This window comes from Physcomitrium patens, chromosome 6 (genome assembly GCF_059467195.1).
Source record: "Physcomitrium patens ecotype Gransden chromosome 6, ASM5946719v1, whole genome shotgun sequence".
Classification (NCBI taxonomy): domain Eukaryota; kingdom Viridiplantae; phylum Streptophyta; class Bryopsida; order Funariales; family Funariaceae; genus Physcomitrium; species Physcomitrium patens.
In genome coordinates, this window is record NC_143415.1 from 14,294,448 (window position 1) to 14,316,113 (window position 21,666).

A 21,666-nucleotide genomic window follows, 5' to 3' on the forward strand; every position below is an offset into this window, starting at 1 on the left:
TATGATCCTAATCAAATCTTAATCAAACCTTAAGAAAATCCCAAAAAAATATCTAATTAAATCTTATGTAAATTCAATAAAAAAATTTAAAATTTCTATATTAATTAGTTTAGCTAATAATCTTAATTAAAATTCTTCATACTTCTCAATTTATTTATTAAAAATAATTACATCGAATTTCAAAAAATCAAACTTACAGATTGGAAAAATATGCTCTTAATATGCCTAAGTGTTGGTTATCATCTTTCTTTAATCTTGATGTCAACCTTCGAATGTAAATAGCTCTCATTTGGATTGTTTATTTTACAAAATTTTCATAAATATTAGAAATTAAGTTAATTATTTTTATACAAAAAAAATAATCCAATTAAAAAATTATAAAAACTCTTACTAACTTTCAAAATCCAAATTCTAAGCGCTTAACTCACTTCAATTTAAATTACTTTTAATTTAACCATTCAATTGACCTTAATTTCATAATACATATTAAAGACAACCATGTTCATAAATTAATATTTGTTTAGTAGTAGATCTTTTATAAAAATCATATAATTTAATAAAAATAAAGTCATCCAAAATAGTCCTAACTTTGCAAAGCTCTTACAAAGTCATTATCCACTTAAATTCCTTAAAACTAGCACTTTAAAAAATCTTGTGAAGTTTTTTCTTCAACCTTGTTTTCCAATCAACAAAAAAAGGTTTCATTTTCTATAGGCGCATGGATCTATATCTTAAGATTTGGTTTCAACCTTAATTTATAATTAGTCTTATTTAAGTATCATCCTAAGGTTTTTTTAGGTAGTTTTTACTAAAAGCTACTCTTTACTTTTACTTAAAGATGCCTATAATTTAATTTTTTCTGACCTATTTTTCTTTGACTTATTTATGGTCTTATAAAATAAATAAAAGCCATTTTTATAAAAATATAATATTAACACTAAATTTCTTTTATTACCTCTCTAACTTTTATTTATGTTTTTGAAGTAATTTTCTATTATATTTTTATTCAAATTATTTTATAATAAAATTCTTCTTCTTCTCTTTTAATCAATAAAATTCTTAAAACACAAAATTATTATTATTTATTGACTTGTATTTCTATTTAAAATGGGTTACATTACATAGTTTAATGTTATAATAAGTTTTTTTTTCCAATAATTATTAAAAATGTCTTGCCTATTTAGAAATCAAGTAAGTGAAAGGTATTAATACATGTGTGGTTTGATTGTGAGTATGTAAAACTTATAAGGATGAGTATTCATGAGACAATATACATTCTTGCATGTTAAAATTTAAATCTTGCAAGAATAAAGACAATTATTGTGATCTTGACAAATAAGGAGTTTATTCTCTTTCTCCTCATATACTACAATTGTTACATGATTTCAATTGACTAAAATCAATCTTTGATAATCTATTAGAAATCTTTTAGTGAGGACTACTAGTAGCTGATTTATTCCATCTTTTAGTTATTATATATGACTTTAAAAGAAAAATTTCAATAAAAGCCATGCTTTCAAAAATTCTATCAAGATAAATATGTCTTAAATTCTTAGCTACATGTTCTTAGATGCTTGGATACAATAAATCTTTATAGATTAATAAACCATTATTATTATTATTATTATACTAGATAAAAAATAATATAAATATTAAATCATCACTATAAAATAGAATTTGTACAAACAAATAATATCAAGTAGTAAAGATTATTAAGTTATTTATATTAGATTAGAAAATTATTAGTGTATATTCAATTCATTAAATCTAAAAATAATTTAATATAGATTTATTGAAAAATTTAATAATATTTTTATTTCTTAAATATAATATAAGTAAATTCTTTAATTATTTTAAAAGTATATTATTATTTATAAAATATATATGATATATTTTTATTAGAAATACATAAAAAATATTATTATATAAAAAATTACAATTATATTACAATTATATTAATTTAAAAATCATAATTAAATTATATTTTTATTAGTTTTAAAAAGAAATTAATTAAATATTATATTATGACATCTAAGTTCTTTTCAATCTTTCTTTTAAAATTTATTTTGAATTAAATTTTATGGTTTGGATATTAAAGATATAAATCTAGATAGATCTATTAATTAAAAATATATTTATGTTCAAATAATAATAAAAAAAATCAAGAAAGAATAAAAATATAATATAGTAAAAGTGCCAAAAAACTATAGTTAAGTACAAAAGACTAAAGAGTCTTGAACTAAGACTAGAATATAAGAAAAACATTGATAAGAGTGAAGATGATTTTATCCTTCACTTTCTATATATTAACTAGTAAGAAGACTATGTGGAAGCTTCATAAAGATTATAAAGGTTTTTAAGCCAAGTATTCAAGTCTTAAATTATTTTTTTAGTGATTTTGTGAAAGTAAGAAATTTTTAGGATAACTATTTTTAATATATAGTGTATCAAAAGACATCTATAAATTCAATTCTTTTATAATTTTTTTTATATTCTTTTTAAAAAAGATAATATCTTTTCAATCTATTTTAAAGTATTTTTATATCTATTTTTTATTTAAATAATTTAAATATTTGAGATATACATGATAAATAAATATTCAAATTATAATCATTATATATTATTTTTTGAAAGTAAAAAAATAAGTTTAAATATCTATATGTCTTAAGTAATATATACTATGTTTACATAAACGATATTTAGTTTAATAAATTTCTATATTATTTTATTAAATATAAATACATAAAAATAAATAGTATATGTTAGATAGATAAATTCTTCTTTGAGAAAGTTTAATAAATTTTTAAAAATAAAAATAGATCTTTAGATTTCTATAAATATACCATATAGCTATTAAAGCTTATTCTACAAGTTTTTATTTTTTTTATTTTTTTTATTTTTAAGAAGCTATATTAGAAGTGACTTATAACTTGATAATTGAATCATAAATTACACAATCTTTAAAAAGCTTCTATAAGGCCTTATTGATAGGTAGTCTAAGCTATATAGCTTAAAAAGAGACATGTAGAATACAAAATGGATCTTTATAGATTCTTATAGATATAATTAATAAGCAACAAGATTCACTTCTTCACAAATAGGAAAAAATTCAAGCTTACGATAGTGTAATTTGTCACAAGGACAAATAATCTTGATATTGTGACAAAATAATCATACCTTATCACTCATATTGAATTGTGGTTGTTTCTTGCAATAGGCATGCACATTAAGCTTTTGCCATTCTTGAATTACTTTTAATTACTCTTTCATTATTGCATGTAGCTCTGACAAAACAATTTATCAAATCTTTTGCCAGAAGATTATCAACTTTTGAAGTAAAAAATATCAAGTCATAGATGATAACTATAATTGGAAAATAAAGGTATTTGTTGAGTAGAAGAATATATCAAATTATTATATTCAAACTTTGCTAATGGTAAAACAACTTTCTAATCATTTTAATGATAGTTGATGGTACATCTCAAATATTACTTCAAAACTTCATTCATCTATATTATTTTTTTATTAATATGAGGATGAAATGCCAAAAAAAGCTTTATATCCATCTTTAAAAACTTAAAAAGGATTTTCTAAAATCTTGATTTAAATTGAGTCTCTTTATCTAATATAATATCTTTGGATAATTCATGAAAATAATAAATGTTGTTAAAAAAAAGCTTAGCTATTTCTTCATTTATGATAGATTTTGTACATAATAAAAAATATACCATGTTGGTAAAATAATCTATTATTACAAATATAAAATCATACAAATCTGAGACTAAAAGATCCATAGTAAAATCTATAGAAATAAAAGTCCATGGTTATTTTGGAATAAATAATAGCTAAAGAAGTTCATAAGGTCAATGACTAGGAGTTTTGGATCTTGAACAAATATCACATGATTGTACAAAGTCTTTGTCTGCCTTCCATATTTGAAGCCATCAAAAATTTATAGATATTAGATCTAAAGTCTTGTTGTATTCAAAATGTTTGGCTAATAAAAAGTCATGATGAGCTTGAAGAATAAGTAATTGTACTTTACTTTTTAGAATGTATAATTATTTCTTAAAATAAAATAGATTATTTTTGAAATCAAACTTAGAAGTATTATGAGACTTGAAAGAATCATTTTTTATACCATGAATAAGAAGAGTAAAGAACATATTCAATTGAACTTTTTTGAGAAAGATTAAATTAATAATCATTGTTGATTTTATTGCTAGAAGGTGAAAATACTCCAACTTTAAAAAAATTATTCTTTGTTGATCAAAAAATGCATCTTCTTTTTTTGATGTAAGAGAAGAATGTCTAAAAAAGACATCTAACAAACCTCATTAATTTTTAGATCAATAAATGATTTTAAAATTAAATCTTGATAAACACATCCTCCAATAGGCTTGGCAATGATTCAAAACACATGCCAATATGAAATACTTGATATTCTTGTAATCCATATATATGGTGACTAAACTCAAGGCACATTTTGGATAATAATGTTATTCTTGAAATGAATTAATGGTTGCAAAAAGCTCTTTGTCATGGATTTTATAGTTAATCTTATTTGCTGAAAAAAAATTAGAATGAAAAGCTACCAGATAGAGCTTGTCATTTATTTCCATTTGTAACAAAATAATACATATAGCAAAGTCTAATGCATTTATTTTATGAAGAATGTATTAGAAAAATTGACGTCATACTTAATTGGTGTAGAAATAAATGTTATTTTTAAGACTTCAAAAGATGCTTCAACTTCTTTACTCTACTCAAGTTTGTCTTTACATGTCAAACATATAAGTGGAGCCGTAATTTGAAAAAAATTCTTGATGAAGATCTTCTAATAATTGGAAAATTTCAAAAAATATTGCATGTCTTTGACTATTTTTGAAATCTTTAAATTTATGATAGTTTAGACCTTCTATGAATCCATTATTAGTCCTTTATTGGAAATGATGTATTCTAAGAATTCAACTTAAGTAATGTAGAATATACACTTTTTTATCTTAGCATATAATCTTATATCTTTAAATTTTTGTAACTCATGACAAACAAGATGTTAAAAAGTAGCAATTGTATTTATAAGTCCAAAAGACATAACATTATATACAAAATGTCAATATTTAGTTTAAAAAACAATCTTCTATTCATCTCTTTCTTTGATGTGGACAAAATTATATATTCTTTATAGATTTATTTTCGTGTAGATCTTTGCTTGATTGAATTGGTCAAAAAGTCCTGAAATCAAAGGTAGGTAATACCTATTTTTGATGGTGATCTTGTTAAGTCTTCAATAGTCTATGCACATCTATAGAGACACATTTTTTTTCTTCACAAATAAAATAAGAGCACCTACTGGAGATTGTAAATTGCATATGAAGTTCTTAGTCAAGTTTTTTTCAATATATTCTTTAATGCAGCTAACTTATTTTGCAATAAGTTATAGATTGGTTCAAATGATAGTTGAGCTTCTTCTTGCAAATCAATTAAACAATAATAAGATTGATGCTTTAGAAGAATATTTCTATTTTATTTTTTAAAAATGACTTAGAAATCTTGATACTAGTTAGAAATACCACTTAAAGTCTTTCTATCATAAAAAATAGATGTGGCATGTATAATAAAAGATAATCCTTCTTTTGCTACATGGATGAAAGCTTTTTTATCTTTCAATAAAAGTTTGGATATACTAAACTTATATATTTCTATGGAACTAATGGAATTTTAAATCAAACTATGAGAAAAAATAAGATTACAAAAAATCCAATCTATTTGAAGATTATATTTTTTAAACCATAATACTTCTAAAATAATTAAATTAAAAAAAGATCTTATTACATTAAATATTACTAAATTATTATGATTACTATTTGTTACTTCTAAAAGAATAGTTTCATATGTAACATCTCCAGAAGACAAAAAAACAACTATCTATTATTTTTATATACATAGATTTGATTTTCTTAACTAAAAATATATCTTATTTTTTGACAAAGTTTTTATCTATAAAATAGGCTAAGGCTCTTAAATCTAACAAGGCTAAAAATTTGTTATTTTTTGGATCTAAAAAAACTTCTAGTATAAAACAAGGCAAAAGATCTGAAGAAAAAATAAGACCTTTACTAGGAATTATGTAAGATTTTAACTGCACGATTCCTTTTGTAGTTGGAAAAACTTATTTTTTTTGACATATTGTCCTCTTTGGCAGTCATGCTCTTCATTTTGTGATTGGATTGCTTCTTTGAAAAATGTTAAGCAATATGCTAGGATTCTCCATAATATAGGCACAAATCTTCTTAATAATGATAAGTCTTTTTTTATTGAATAAGAGGTTTAAAACATACCATGTCACTTTATATAGGTTCTAGCTTAGACTGATAAGCTTCTAAAAACTTATAAGATATTACTATGGCTTAACTTATATTTCTTCAATCAAATCTTTGTTTTTAGCATCTTTCAAAGAATTGATTGTTACATGTAATGGCTTGAGCAATAAATTGCTTCAATGAATCTATTCTTGACATTGTCAATAATAAATCTTTGATATTATCTTTTAACCCATATTGAAACTCATTCATAAAGGCTTTCTCATTCTAATCTATGTTGCAAGCAAGGTTTTGGAATTCAATAATATATGTGATGGCTAAATGTGATCTTTATTGTAGTAATATGAGCTTGATCTCTACTTCTATTTTTTATCACTTTTTCTAAATATAATTATAAATACTTCTAAGAATAAATTCAAATCATAAAGTAATTGTGAATCTTTTTTCATCAAAGGTACAAATTAAAAGAGAGCGCTTCTCCATAGAACTACATCTATGAATCCAACTTGAGTAAATCTATTGAAAAATAAAAAAAATGCAACTTTAAATAGAACTTAATTCGTCACAAAAAACCTCAAAATTTTGATTTTATTCCATCAAACTTCTCAAGCATACTAATTCTTGCCTCCATTGTGGTTGTAGAAGTGAGACTTCTTGAATTTGATTGTAAAGCGGATCTACCTACTTTCTTCAACTGCATAATTTTTTAGTATATACTTTGGACTTTTTTCATATGTGTAAGAATAGCATCTCCATAATTCACATTACAAATACGTGAGATTTTTATGCTTAGAGTATTGAAAAGTTGTAAAGATCTACAATAGTTACAAATATATTCTCACTTCTATTGAAAGTAGCATCTATAATCTTTTCTTCTACAAACAATTCAAAAAAATTCAAAAAAAATAATTTAAAAGTGGATAATCTACAACTTCTAATGTTAAATAAAAATTTCTAGAAAGAAGGATAATCTATTCTTTTTAAGAAAAAAGTTAGTAATAAAAAATTAAATTATTTGTTTAAAGATGGATAATCTGCAATCTTCAAAACACAACAATAGAAGTGAGATAATCCACTTACTTTTAAATCTATACCAGAAAAATAAATTAAAACTCTTGTGAAATTATCAAAGATATGAATCTTGAAGAATTGAGAGATTAAGACACTCTTTTCTTACTCAAAAAGACTACATAATCATTCAAAGATGACATAATATTAAATTAAGATGGCTATTATCAAAAATAAGAAAACTAGAAAGTTTTGATACAAAATTAAGGACTAGAAAGGCATTAACAAGAGTGAAGAAGGCTTCTTTTTTGCCTCCATATATATTATCTAACTAAGACCTACATAGTAATGTTCTATAGGACATCCAACACGTGTTGACTTTACTAGACACATGTCTTAACTTAGGTAAATTTTTTATATGTGTATTATATAGTTAGTTTGTTCCATAAGCTACCAACACATGTAGCACATGATTAACTTGTTGATCAAGTTTCTTCTACCAATCAACTACAAATACATATAAAGTCAAAACTATATCTATGAAGCTTCTAGAAAGCTTTTTTAGAAGATATTATAAAATTAATCTACTTTTACATACTTCTACTTAATCATATAGGTAATTATTGGAATAAATATATATGTTTGTAATGAAGAGATTTCTTAAATTTTTTTTAATCATTGCAATGCTACTTTCAATTTTCTATGATTAAAAAACTAATTGTTGTCTTGATAAGTATAAACTTGTTTTTTTTTTTTTTTTTTTTTTTTTTTGTCCTTGTATCTTCGAAATCAATTGTATTTTTTAAAATAGGATTTGAATCCATATCTGAAACTTGTGCCTTCAAATAATACAGCCATATCATCTTAACTTTGGTTTAATCGATTCTATTGTACTGAAATTGAGATGATAATAAAAATAATAAAAAAAATACTATATAATCTTATCTCAAGAAAAGAAAATCCTTGAAATTTAATAATAGTATAATAAATTAAAAACATATCAAATCTCACAAATTTTAAAGCATTATATAAATTATATTATAAATAAGAAATAATTTAGATATAATAGTATACCTTGTCTCTCACATTAAAGAAGAATGTTGATAAATTTGATATTTACCACACTAAAATTATATGCTCCAGAGGACAAAATTTATTAAAGCACCACCTAATTTTTCCACATTCAAGTCTTATGTAGGTTGTAAAGGACTCTTTTCCAGCCACACATTTGTTATTAGACAAAAAAATTCTTGAAAAATAATCTTTGTATGTGTTACTTTGCTTTTACAACTTCCTTCCTTTCTACAAGTGAATTGACATTGGATTTAATTTGTTTACCAAATTATTTGAATTTTCTATGTTTAGAATGTCAAATATTGATTATTTTTATTAGAATAACATATCTTTGACAATCAATCCAAACTTTGATGAGGTTGTAAAATATATACATTTTTTTAAAAATAAATGATATATAATATTTAACTTATTTTGATAGTTGCTTAATAATTCACTTTAAATATAACAATTAATCTTTTGCATTAATTTGGAAAGTTGAATCATATATGGAAGGTAGTTAATAGTTGTTTCTATGTGGTGAGATCAATTGGAGTAGGGGTATCAATTTGTAAAAGAAGATGTCTACAAAGATATCTCACAAGTGAAGAATGATTAGTATTGCTACTAAATGTGGAGTGGCATTCAATATGAGTTTTAAAAACAAATGAAAAACAAATTATTTGTAATGTGAAACAAAGAAGCTCTATAACTTAGATTTGTTAGCTTTTCTTTATCGGCAATGTTGATGCATCATTCTTTCTTGCATTGAATCCATTGCCATCTTCATTGTTATTGTTTTTGTAATAGTTGTTGTTGATGAAGCAAAAGAAGAAGACAAGAAAGGCAATAATATACTTTGTAGAAGATAAGTTGCTATCTTTGCAATGAGAATGTTTCAAGCATATTTCAATAGGTTTGAGCACTAAATTAGATAGTTCCACAAGCAAGTAACACAATGAAATTTTACTACAACAATATGTCAATCACATATTATTCCTACAAATTCATGTTATTATAATTTGTATCATCACAACTCCATCACGCATCTCCCAATGTTAAGCCAACTTGGCATCCTTCTTCTCTTCTTGCGGATTATGTTGCAATAATGTGAAATTGTATATGGATTTTACTGCACTACTTTCCAATGGTCCAAATGCCCTATAATACACTGTGAGGCACACAATTTCAAATGTAGCTCTTAACTTCAAATTTCCCAATTTACATGTACTTGGAGCTTAGCTTGCTATATGTTATCAATAGCTCAATTTTCAACAAACTTTTGTAAAGTAAAAGAGGCATTGCTACTAAGTCACCTTTATATTTAATACAATGGTAAGAAAACATTCAAAATTCTAAAAATAGTGGTATATGATCAACACTTCATGCGTAAGTTTTCTTTGATTAAAGCTCTTGCATGCTTTTCTTCGTAAAACATCCTGAAATAGCACATTAATCTTAATTAATGTCGCAATTAATCTTAATTTTGCTTCACTTTTGATGCAACAAATCAAAGAAGATTTTTGACTCATCTTCTTTATTCCCTTCTATTGTTTTATATAGTAGATATTCTTAAAAAAATTATATTCAATATTCTTTTTTTGTTTCTAAAGGGAAGATACAACAATTGTACAAGTGTAGCAAAATTGGAGAGTTGCTCCAAGATCGTTATTCAATATCCTAAGTTGATAAAGAAAAGGTTTGATTTTCAAATTATAAGAGTAGAGTCAAGTCTAGAACTACATGGGAAGATACGGGAGTTCACAGTCCTGTGTGAGGTATCAATGATGAATACTCATGTAAATTAAGTTTCACCAGATTTTTAGTGACAGCCATAAACCCTAAACCTGGCCAGCTGAAATCCATGCAATGCCACAAATCACTAGAAAAAGTCAATGGTGAGAATGACTAGACCTAGAATTTTAATCCAAGGTCTCAATTTTTAAAAACCGTCACCAATTTTTTGTATAAAGTGGTGTGACATCCACATGAAACATTTCTAAAAGATTCAAATTTGCAGCTTTGCTAACTTCCTGAAGGAGAACCACAAGACTGCGTCTGCAGAAACTCTGGACTGATGAACCCACTGCACAAACCTTCCCTCAGAATGACAACCGGAAGATGTTTAACTGGAAAATGTCATCAGAGATACCATCATCTCTTCATGCAACAATCCAAGGCACGATAAATGCAGCAACGAGGGACCAGTAATGGATGCTCACTATCAACCCCAGGCCACTGATGTTCAACCCTCACAGGAGGATAGCCATCATGATGTTCCAAACTGAAGTCGGTGTCAAGTTCAAGGGGACCATTGGGAAATATGCTCATGTGCCGATCATCATCACTCTGGTTCGGACTCCAGAATGTCACTGACACCAGGATATGGGCTCTCGAACCAGCGATGCAAAGGATTGTCTTCAGGACTCATAGGACTCAAAAATTCACCATCGTCGCTATCGCTATCAGAGCTGGATGAAGAATCAGTAGAGTATGTCCCTAGTGGTTCGCTGTCACCCCTATCGTCGAAGCTGTCTGACATTGAGCCACTTTCACTGCTGCTTTTCATAAAAAATACAGCCAAATCAATGACCACGGCAACCTAATAATCAGACTCCAAGGCAATTACGTACTTGGTTCATATTCTAAATAGGCTGGGATACAGTCTTAAATTTTATGTAGTAAATAAAATGACTTCTCTATACATGCATAGTAATAAAAAATAGATCCCACGAATTCAAACCGAAACATGTGAAACAGAATAGCAAATTAGATGTAGGAAACACAAATCATTTCAGACCTTTTCTGATCAGGGAAATCAGCGAGAAGACACAGCAGAGTCCGCTCTTGTCGCACCCGTAATATAGCCTGCTTTGTGCTGCAATATTCACTCACAGAAAAAGCAAGGATGACGTAAGGTCATATAAGATGCACCCGTCTCATCGTATGTAAAATAGTGCAGAATCATGCAACAGATACTGTTCAACTCACCACGCTTACATGGATAATCTAATAGACGCCTACATATACAAGAAAATGACAAAACAGCCTTAGAAACACTAAAATTCCGCACCCAACACCTCTCTCTTCAGCTTACCTTGAGCTCAATGGTTTGTGAAACCAATCTCTTGCTGCAAGTCCACCCTCGTTGGAGATATCCTACATCCACAATCTTTATGTCACACGAAGATCCATAGTTGCTACTAGTCGCATGGAATTAATTAGTGTATACAGCAATGCTAGTGCATAATCATGCCAAACACAATAAAAACTAAAGCCACATGGTTTGCAATTTAGTCAAGTTCTCTAGGGGCAGCGAACTTTCACATCTATGCTGAAGTAACTAGAAACTAGCTGTAGTGAAGTATAAGCAGTGCACTAACAAGATGGCGAAGATTCTTGCATTCCCCACTGATGAGCATGTATAAGAAACGCTCCACTTCAGCCTGTTCTTATCACAATGACAGACCTTTCGTTAAGAACCGAGAATTTTGTGCACAGTCAAACCTTCAGCATTCAAGTGTCTCCTAAGAGAATCACAAAACGACCAGCAAAAAATTACATTCGTAGAGCATATGAAGCCTTACAAAGCCAGCTTTTAATACCATCTCTTGTTAAGTTCAAATCCACCAATCCCAGGAACTGTCCAATTAAGGAGTAAGAATAGAAAACATGCTTCAAAGCGAGTAATTTCATTCATTTATTAAAAAAATATCTCATATAATTTAAGACATTTAGCCCTTCAAAGAAACAAACAATTTTGAATTTCACAAAATTGTCAACGACACTTGCTCCAGTAGCAATTCAACAATTATACTAACCACAATCATCAAAAATCAGTTTTCACCCCAAGTCAACTTAACATACCTCTTTAAGCCTATGGCAATCCCGTAGCAAAATTGTATTTAATTGCGATGGTTGATCTCCTGGTCCCACAATACCTCTACCCACAAAATAAAAGGCCGATTTCAGACCCAAAAAAACAGAGAGAAAAAAAATGGCACTCAAATATGTCGCCCAAACATGATACTGGACAAAGAATGTCCAGAAGCAATAAAATCCTAGAATATTCTTAGGTTGAAGAGTACAAGTACCTGAGAAATACACCAGTAAGCTTTAATGCTCCACAAAAGTCTACTGTAGACAGCTTGAGCAAACCCTATGAATTCAACATCTTTCCAGAGTCAAGGAAAGTAAGGACATGTGCAAGACAGGATGCACACGGCTTATAGGAAAACTCCAGAAAAATCCAAGAGACTCATACCTTTAGCAACATGAACACCCTTCGATCGGATACTCCATAGCCGCGCAAGGCAAGGTAAGACAGATCAGGACACCCCTTGATAAGCTGGTTGCATGACTTTGTTTTCAGGCTCTCTTCGGGATCTGAAAATCAAGTACTGTAGATTATTCACATTTATACAGGGCCTGGAACTGAATGCTTTTGCAAGTGCACACAAGTCTGAAGCAGAGGTCTGATGCTTACATTGTTTCCAATCCATTTTTCCTTGCTCGCAGTACAGACGGTTGAGTTTCGGGCAGTGAGACCCCAAGCACTCTATTAAAGTCCGCATACTTATTCGTCTGCTGTACATTCGATGTCATTATCAACAATAGTTGGCAGAATCACATTAATCATTATCTCCATGAATCATGTGGAGATAACCAGTTATACACATGTACAACTTTTGTGCGAGAACTGTTCAACTAACTCCAGTCTCCAGGAGTTCAGAAAGCACCTACGTTCTCAACTTAAATGATATGTGCTAAAACTAGACGTAATTTGCAAAAAAGATTGACATTGCGTATAAATAGACTTACAGGCCCACAACTTCCAGATCAGTCAGACAAGGGCACGCAGATAGTGCTCGGCAAAGGTGGTGAGTGTCCATCTTCTCCAAATTAAAAAGGTGAAGTTTGGTCAATGAAGACCTGCACACACGGGAGCAGTTAAGAAAAGTTAGCAGCTTTGGAGTGAACTTTGAGAAGATGAGAGGCAGCATCACCGATCCAATTATTTCATTAATTCCGACTGGCGGTGGCTATATAATAACTTGCCAACACGTAGCTGTAAAAGAGTCACAAAAAAAAAATTATACTTGAAATACGGAGCACCACCAGTGCAGAGGACTGCATCAGCAACAAACTCACATTATAAAATGGAAGGCAACAAGCACAATGCAAACCAGATGATCTGTCATACCCAGCAAGTCCATGATATTCTGTAAGGGAGTCGAGACAATATTTGGTCAAGGAATCACGACCAAACGCCATGCATCTTGTAGGAAAAACTCGATTGGGTGTAACAGAGAGATCAACAGGAAACAGCTGTAGCTCGCCAGCTGAGTCTAATTTTGGAACAATCATCACCGGAGGTGTCCTGTTCAGACGAGGTAGTGCTCCCAACTTTAAAGACCTGTACAACCAGCCACACCAGCAAGGCTAAATTGTCCAACTCCAGAAAATTCATGCAGATTACTGTAAAAGAAAACCTGCGACGATTTTTCGAAATATTAATCACTATCCCATAAACCTTGGTCTCCCTACAAATTCCCTCCGACATATGTCAAACTTTTCCTTTTATCCATAATATAGGTACTTGAAACTGAAGCGCTCGATTCAAACCTAGATTCATAATTGAATAGACGTCTGCCTTCACACTGTCAATCTCCAAGTTTCTATAATGATAGCAGAACCTCAACAGTAAATTGCGAAATAGTACTCGTTAAGAATTCAAAGAGATTCCGGATACTACCGGTACTTAAACTGGTACTTAAACTGGTTGACTACTTTGTAAGTGGTGGCCAGACCTACGACGGAAGTGCTGTCCTACATGAATATCTGGAAGGTGAACTTGTTTGGCAAATAAAAGCCACAACATCAACCACTTCTTGGCAAATTCAAGTGACCCGCCATTCAAGCACGCGTACATTAAACACCAGACTCACCGCAAACATTGACCAGCTTGATGAACGAGCTTGGAAACAGTGTGATTGCCAACAGTGACCAGTCCTCGCATGGTCAAATCCACCTCCACATAGCAGGCGGGATCCATGGCCATTCTGTTAAACATACTGCATGCTACTGCAGCCTGACACAAGCTTTGTGTGCCTAAGAGAGAGAATACCTTCACAAAAAACAAATAAAATCGATATACTTATTTAAGGGGAAAAAATAATAAAAAATTGAGAAGAAAATTAAGTGTCCTCAATGATATACGTCGGGTACAATCAGACCTAATTTACGAAAAGAAAACCATCGGTCCTACGAAATCATGAAAATTAAACGAATAGTACCGTCACATACGCTTCAAGACTTGCGATCCTATTGAACAGGTCCTCATCCCTACATCAAAACCCATCATCACTCACCTTGACCGTCAGGTCGTGCGTGAGAGGCCACACGGCAGAATTGTGCTGAGCAGCTTGCTGCCGCGTCAATTTACCCGCCACCTCGTGCAACCGCAAACCAAAGCACGCTGACTTCTCCAAAACGTATGCCTTCTCGAATTCCGACTTCTGCTGCATAATAATCCGCTCCAACGCACTGCTCAACATCCCTAGGTCATCATTCCTCACCAGCGTCTCCAACATAGCATCCATCTCCTCACTCCACCCCTGCTCCCCTGCCACCAAACCCCCGCCCCCGCTCGACCGCCTCTTCTTCCCTCGAAGCAAGTCCGCCTCTCCAAGTGGTTGCGACATGTTGTCACCACATTCGCTTCCTTCAACGTCGTAATTCACCTATTCTCCTTCAACGCAGCCACAAATCTCCTCCAATCCATCAATTCACAACCTCTTCAATCCGCAACAACCTGCTGCTACACACTTAATGCAATAGCGCCTCATCCAGGTGCCGAATTACAGCACACCAATGCCTTACCGACGGCGCAACAGTGTCCATTACGAAATCGCCACAACTCGCCTTCAATGCAACATTTGCGAGCGGCGTGCATTCTCGCCAGTACACTCTCTTCAGCCGAGGCATCGTTAACGAAGACATGCGTTTCTCGTCGTCGTCCGTCTCTGGCAGTGGTAATCAGTTCAGACGAAGATAATCTCCGTCACGGTCGTTCGTCTTCTTGGATGCCGATGGCTTGCTTGCCATGTGATCTCTGCCTTGAATCCGTTCTACATGGGCTTTGCTTTGCTTATTTTTCTTTTCATTCATTGAATTTTCTATAATTTTTCATTATAATAAGAAAAGGTCCATTAAATTTAAAACTAACAATAAAAAATTAACTTTTTTCTTGACTATTTTGAACCATATGTCTTATCATTCAGAATACAAAAAAATAAAAAATACTTCCAATATTTGTGTATTATTTTAGAAATAATATTTAAATTTAATAGAATATAAAAATTTAAATTAATCCATTATAATCAAATTATACAATATGAAACTGAATACTTAATTGCATAACATAATTATTCATCACAATGCTATCTAGCTCCACATACGTAGATGACATAGGTTCAGCTTCAGTAGGTTGCTTGAAGAGCAGATTGATAGTTGATTTTAAATTCAGGAAGTTGCTCTCTTAGAGGTGGAAAACTAGACAACCGTGCGTTTTCACAACCTTGATTTGATTTTGAAGAGGCACAGTTACACATCCGTTATAGATTCTGTGCAGGGCATTAGAGGTACTGGTAGCATGAAGCAATCACTGGTGCGGAGCTTAGGGACACATGCAAACGCTTGGAATCTGAGGATTTAACTTTACTGTCTAATACATACCACAGAAAGGAGTTGTAAACAGAATAACCTACCTGTACATTAGTTAATGCGCACACGATTGGGATTCCACAGGCATAATAAAGAACCTACTGGCTGCGATCAAGACGCACAGCAGGGCTCAGATGGAATTGAGGAATGTAACAGATTGACGCCATGTTGAGACAATTGAAAACGTTCGCCAAGTCTGAACACTTGAATGTGATATCTTATCAAGCCAGAACTAAAATCCAAAAACTGATACCGTATCCCGATAAACAATTTACCGCCACTATATAACACAATCGACGCATGTCCTTGGCTCTCGCTTACACAATCCAGATCCATTTAACACTTCGTCATGAGAGATTCTTTTCGGTCCCTCTATCATCTGGGTTTCTACCGGAATGTTGCAATCGGCCAGACGCTGAAACCCCCCTGCTCACCTTCTTGTTCACACTCGGTATCTCTAACTGCACAAGCTTACCATATATGAGCCTGACTCCAGACTCGGTATTCACCGCGTGCAGATGCAACGCGAGACATTTTCCAAATGTATTCTTCACTCTACATAAACTGTCATTTCTATTTGATGAGAAATTTATTATGACCATCTGTATTCAAGAGAGAGAATGACACAGCGGACAGAATGGTGGGGGCTCATGTACACTGAGATTGGCACATGTTTCCATTGAACTCTACGCGTTTCTGTATGCCTAGAGATGTTCATTAGCTTATGGAGTACCATGCACTACAGAACATGATGCAGATGTTCTGCACAAGCTTTTAAAAAAAATTCAAGGATGGAAAGATGGAAATTCTCTCAACTACTAAAGGGTTTCTGAAGATGTGGGTATCTCACCCGTTTGCCCCCAGTGTTTAAAAGAGCGCAGAATCTTGACGATTTCTCGAGGTTGGTGAAGAATCGAGGCTTCCTTCTTTCGGAAGGAAAAACCGGGCTATAGGGGAAATTGAGAGCCTCTTGGACCAGTGTTTGCTTATACCACCCATCTTTACTGATCTGCAGCTGTAGGTAGGACGGGATGCGCTTCTCAGCTTGCGCAAGAATGAGGATCTTCACAGGTGCAGGGGCATACAACTGCTGCTGGTTGTAGAGGAGACTTCCTAGAAATGTGTTCTCTGGAATACGAGGCGCTTCGGGGTTGCTCTCCTGTCCAGTGTGGCCCACGAACAGGCCAAGTTTGTTGGCGATGACAGGAAGTTGGCACTGGGATTGGGCAGGGAGGTTGGGGAGGGCTATGACCTTCACCACCATGTCATCCGCTTTAGAGAAAAGATCGACTGCAACGGGAAAGACTGCAGGTCGCATATGAGGGTAGTCTCGGAGAGCTGGGGCGGGGATGTTCCAAGCTCCTTCTTTGTCACAGACGACGACGAAGAATCCCTCACAGACACGCTTGTGCATGGTTGCGGCGATGTCATGTCCCCCCAACCAATCCCCCAACCATTCACAAAACAAGTTGTGCGGAATGTTGGGCCCAAATGTAATCAGCACAGAGCACCTAATGCTCCGTTCATTCGCCTTCTCCAGTGCTGGAATGGAAAAGAAAACGACACAAGGGTTACCAAGACTTGTAACGGGATCCTTAACTTCTTTCCACCTTGTCTTCGTCACCACCATGGTTAACTCTGTAGAGTTGTTCACTCAGTCCAAAACCTCAACCGTGTATCCCACACTTGGACGGTCACCAATTTCAGTCCAGCTATCTTCACGGAATCCTCGAACGCATTCAATAAGAGCTGTTCTCGGAATCGCCTGTGAGAGTTTGATACGGCTTCTCAAAATTGCAGGTACGATCCAAACTCCATGAAGCTGTTGCTGCCGAACACGACAAGCCAGTGCCTAAAACTGCAAGTTTAGGGTTGCAGTTTATTGATAATTCAACATCACTATCTGTAGGAGATCAAAGAGAAGTTCTTATGTCAACAGGGACTTCCACCATCCGTTGAAACCATTATAATTCCATCCATGGTTATAATTCCATTTCCAATTTCAGAAGCTTTGCGAGTAAGATGTCGAGAAAGTAAAATAGCTATGGCGATGAAGGCAGCTCTAAAGGCCTGACCAAATTCCTACAAGTTGGTGTAATGTATGCGGTATATGCAAACTTCATATCCCCTGTGAACGGGTGGCAAAATTTGAAATAGCAAAGGTTGGCTGAGATAGCAAAAGTTATAAGACCTTTCCTATAATGAGCGGCTGTACTGGACGTTCAGTTGCACAAAACTTCACAATTCTAATCAGAAACCTTTGAGCGTCTCAGTTACAAAGTCTGTTGCCAATTATCCAGATTTCATTAAAAAAATCCTAACGACACAATCTCAAATTCGAGTTAATACGCAGAGCCCTTCAGCATCAAGAAAGCAGCATGTGCTCAGTATCAAACAGTCGGCCCCGAATAAGTTTGCAAATTGTCCAACTCCTCAAATAATTCCAGAAGATTCGCTTGTAATGTGTGAATTATCTTTCTATTCTCAACTTTACATATAGAAGCACAAATTGATCTTGATCATCAACCGCATGTGACATCCTCATAATTCAACCTCCAGGTAAGATGAAAGAAAAGACACATTTTTTACCCTCTACCATTTCCCAGTACTTTTCAATGGATATCCTGCCGGGACACACTTGGATTGAAAGGGTTCAACCAGCATCCATTACATGCTTCTGAGAAGAATACTATACAACCTGCTCCATAGAGTTCTGGAAAATCGGAAGTTGAAATTCACTTCACAGCCTACCTGCCAAGTTAGAAGATGATTGAGTATTAAAAAAAACGAAAAAATACTATTCCTGACTCCTGAAACAAAGTCCTACTGGCATGCAAATGGCATCCAAAATGTCTACAACTCACACGAAAAATTGATCACAAAAAAGGAACTTGTGAATCACTTACACGAAAACAAGTACACATCACGTCTGATATCAGACGACGAACACTAGTATAAAAGATTCAATTTCCGACTCTGAATATACGAATCCAACCCTTGCCAAAAATTAAGAACGGCTGTCTTGTCTTGATGTCGCTTGTGCTTGCTAAGCTGCCATAAAGAACAAAAGACATCAATAAGCGGAAAGTTAATGCATTTCTGGCATCGAGAGAAATTACCTATCCAGTACTGTTACCAAATATCAAAAGTAGATAAACTCTAGAATCATGCAAAGGACAATCCCCTCGATGCTCTTCAACGTCTATTTCAGAAGTTAAGTAGGGCATTTTACTCACATTGATAATCTTAACATTCCACTGCATAACTTGTTTCGCTGATTCCACACTATCATCTTCAAATCGCAGAAAGACTCCCATGACTGGCAATGTGCAACACTCAAATTAGTACGATTCTGTGAGTCTTTGAGCAACACCGCAATGAACGAAGTTCGTGCCATAAAGAAGACCACTAAAAGTAGCGCTCATACTACAGGGCTCGTACAATACAATGTCTTTTGTTTTAAGATACAAAGCTGGAAAACTCTTACATTTGTTGAAAATCTCTACTCGATCACTGAATGGCCAACCCTTGAATTGCCAATCTTTTCCCAACACGAATATAGCCACGACCCGCTCCCAATCCTTAGAAGTGAGTCCTTGAACCTTGTCTCTAACTTCATAGGGAACTGGCCGCTCCCTGCCCATCTTCCGCTGAACAAATACAATATCCACTTTCTTCGCCATACCTTTAACTTTGACCTCGGGAGAAACGTACACGCCATCTTCGAGGAACTCCTTCACATTGAACGTGTTCAGAAGAGTCTGTGACGCGCTCGGAACAATTATTATTGGAGGACCATCAGGTTTAGTTTTCACATTGGGTCTATGATGTGGATGGTGGGGAGGACGCTGAGAAGCCTTCGAATCAGGTTTCATTCTTGCTGCGTCTTTTTTCTTTGAATCCGAAATGTACGACTGAGAAGGATTTATTCCCAACTCTTCAGCAACATCTGTTCCCAAGTGTTCTTTCCAAAACCGTTTCTCCTCTACATTAGCGTATCGATTGGCAGAGTTTGGAGCAGGCATCAGTCCATCAGGTCCTTTTCCTAAATCCTTCCTTACATCAACGTCTGGTATTTTCTTGTCATCATCTCTCTTGGTTAGCAGAGAGGATAAAACACTCTCAAAACTTTTGTTATGGCAAAGAAGGATTGTCTCACGATCTCTGACAGGCCATTCACGCTCCCGAATGATATTAATTACTGATGCCCCGTCATCGCAAAACTGTGTCTCCATCACATTCTGTCCTTCCCAAGGCTGAGCTCGAAATTTCTTAGCAGCATGATGATCTACGTCGTCCACTCCTACGACCTCGGGCTCTTCGTCGTGAGCATGCTTCCCTCCTGCCCATTCATTGATGCTAGCTGGAGCTGCTGTAGGTGGAAGAAGCTCAATTGCATCATTCGTAGCAACTCTTCCCTCCAAGTAATCTAGGAGAGGCTTCCTGTCAGTGAAGGTTGCAAATTGGAGTTTCGCTGCGCGGGCTGCATTCATGTAATCAGTGTGCTTCATATGTATGTTTTTCACGAAAAACACAAGAGAGTCCAACGTGTAGAAACCTCCTTGCTTCGACCTGTATGCAGTCTCGATGTTCTTGCGGAAACTGTAGTCGTCACCAAAATTATATACATCTCCAACCAGCTTCACCTGGTCCAATTCACCGCGGATAGTGTAATCTCGAAGAACACTCAGAGGATCCATTGCTACAGACCTTCAAACAATCCCGGTCAACTCAACGTTTCGACTTCCTCTTGAAAACTCAACCCTCGTCAAAAACCCTAATCTTATATAACTCGATCACCGCTACCAGCAACAGCGCTAACTGCAGAAATCTGTCGCAGCACAATTTGCTAACAACCAGTGAGCTAGGAAGTATGAAGCACCCGAAAAAACCACCGACGAAGAAAGTAACAAACGAACAGCCCGCCCAGATTAATCGCCGAAACTCTCAACCGTACGCGAAACGGCAAAAATCAACTGTAGAATCCAAACAGGCCATCTGCTCCACTGAAGACTTGGGAAATTCTCTTCCACAGCACTAACACGCAAACACGACTTAATAAAGCTCCTTGTCCAGCAACACTCGTCATTACTCGCTACCAGGGACTTCCAAAGACAAATCCTTCGCCCAACTCGGAATGAAAACTTCCGGACAAATCCGAAACGGCACCTTTAAACTCACGAAAAATAACTAAAAAGCGCCGGTCTATCTCGAGGCTCACATCCAAACAAAAAGTGCCATAACACACCTCGAGTAGTCTAAAGCATCCCACCAGGGACCGCCATAGCTGCTAACACAGAGCTTCAACACGCGCGTGAAGGGAGACGCAAATTCAATTCAGGGCTCTTACGTGGTGAAGTGTATGTACCTATATCAAGGGCAAAACATCAACCGGGTATGAAAAAACTGGGTAACAATAGAAAAAAGGATATCAATTCATGCAGTTATATAATTTTGGTTTCACGCTGAGAATTTTTTTGCATGAGTTACACTGCTTCACAATGAACAGCTTCAGAGGCACAGGAACTTGAGCAGCTTCGGCAGAGGACTCGAGTGC

The 21,666-nt window shown here is 33.7% G+C and overlaps 3 protein-coding genes across 5 annotated transcripts; all 3 read right to left on the reverse strand.

The window, feature by feature from the left end:
* Positions 1–10,267: 10,267 nt before the first annotated feature.
* Positions 10,268–15,318, reverse strand: LOC112283480 (F-box protein SKIP17). 2 transcript variants are annotated; one of them, XM_024522172.3, is made up of 12 exons: positions 14,756–15,318; positions 14,333–14,511; positions 13,588–13,800; positions 13,206–13,316; positions 12,871–12,971; positions 12,649–12,770; positions 12,479–12,543; positions 12,252–12,327; positions 11,768–11,830; positions 11,482–11,543; positions 11,185–11,262; positions 10,268–10,942 (listed from the first exon to the last, which is right to left on the reverse strand). In XM_024522172.3, the coding sequence occupies exons 1-12, from the start codon at positions 15,086–15,088 to the stop codon at positions 10,729–10,731; spliced, it is 1,617 nt and encodes a 538-aa protein (XP_024377940.1). In that variant the 5' UTR covers positions 15,089–15,318; the 3' UTR covers positions 10,268–10,728. The 2 variants fall into 2 exon arrangements, with proteins under 2 accessions (XP_024377940.1, XP_024377941.1); XM_024522173.3 differs by having other exon boundaries at positions 12,871–12,968; positions 14,756–15,310.
* Positions 15,319–16,277: 959 nt separating this feature from the next.
* LOC141045509 (uncharacterized) lies at positions 16,278–17,889 on the reverse strand. Its single transcript, XM_073534690.1, has 2 exons — positions 16,960–17,889; positions 16,278–16,570 (listed from the first exon to the last, which is right to left on the reverse strand). Exons 1-2 carry the CDS (start codon positions 17,737–17,739, stop codon positions 16,457–16,459), a joined length of 894 nt encoding a protein of 297 aa, XP_073390791.1. The 5' UTR covers positions 17,740–17,889; the 3' UTR covers positions 16,278–16,456.
* Positions 17,890–18,547: 658 nt separating this feature from the next.
* Positions 18,548–21,444, reverse strand: LOC112283482 (protein CDC73 homolog). Of its 2 annotated transcripts, none has more exons than XM_024522174.3 (4): positions 19,597–21,444; positions 19,346–19,428; positions 19,016–19,160; positions 18,548–18,860 (listed from the first exon to the last, which is right to left on the reverse strand). In XM_024522174.3, the coding sequence occupies exons 1-3, from the start codon at positions 20,807–20,809 to the stop codon at positions 19,059–19,061; spliced, it is 1,398 nt and encodes a 465-aa protein (XP_024377942.1). In that variant the 5' UTR covers positions 20,810–21,444; the 3' UTR covers positions 18,548–18,860; positions 19,016–19,058. The 2 variants fall into 2 exon arrangements, with proteins under 2 accessions (XP_024377942.1, XP_073390790.1); XM_073534689.2 differs by having other exon boundaries at positions 18,548–18,856; positions 19,597–21,427.
* Between the last annotated feature and the right edge of the window lie 222 nt (positions 21,445–21,666).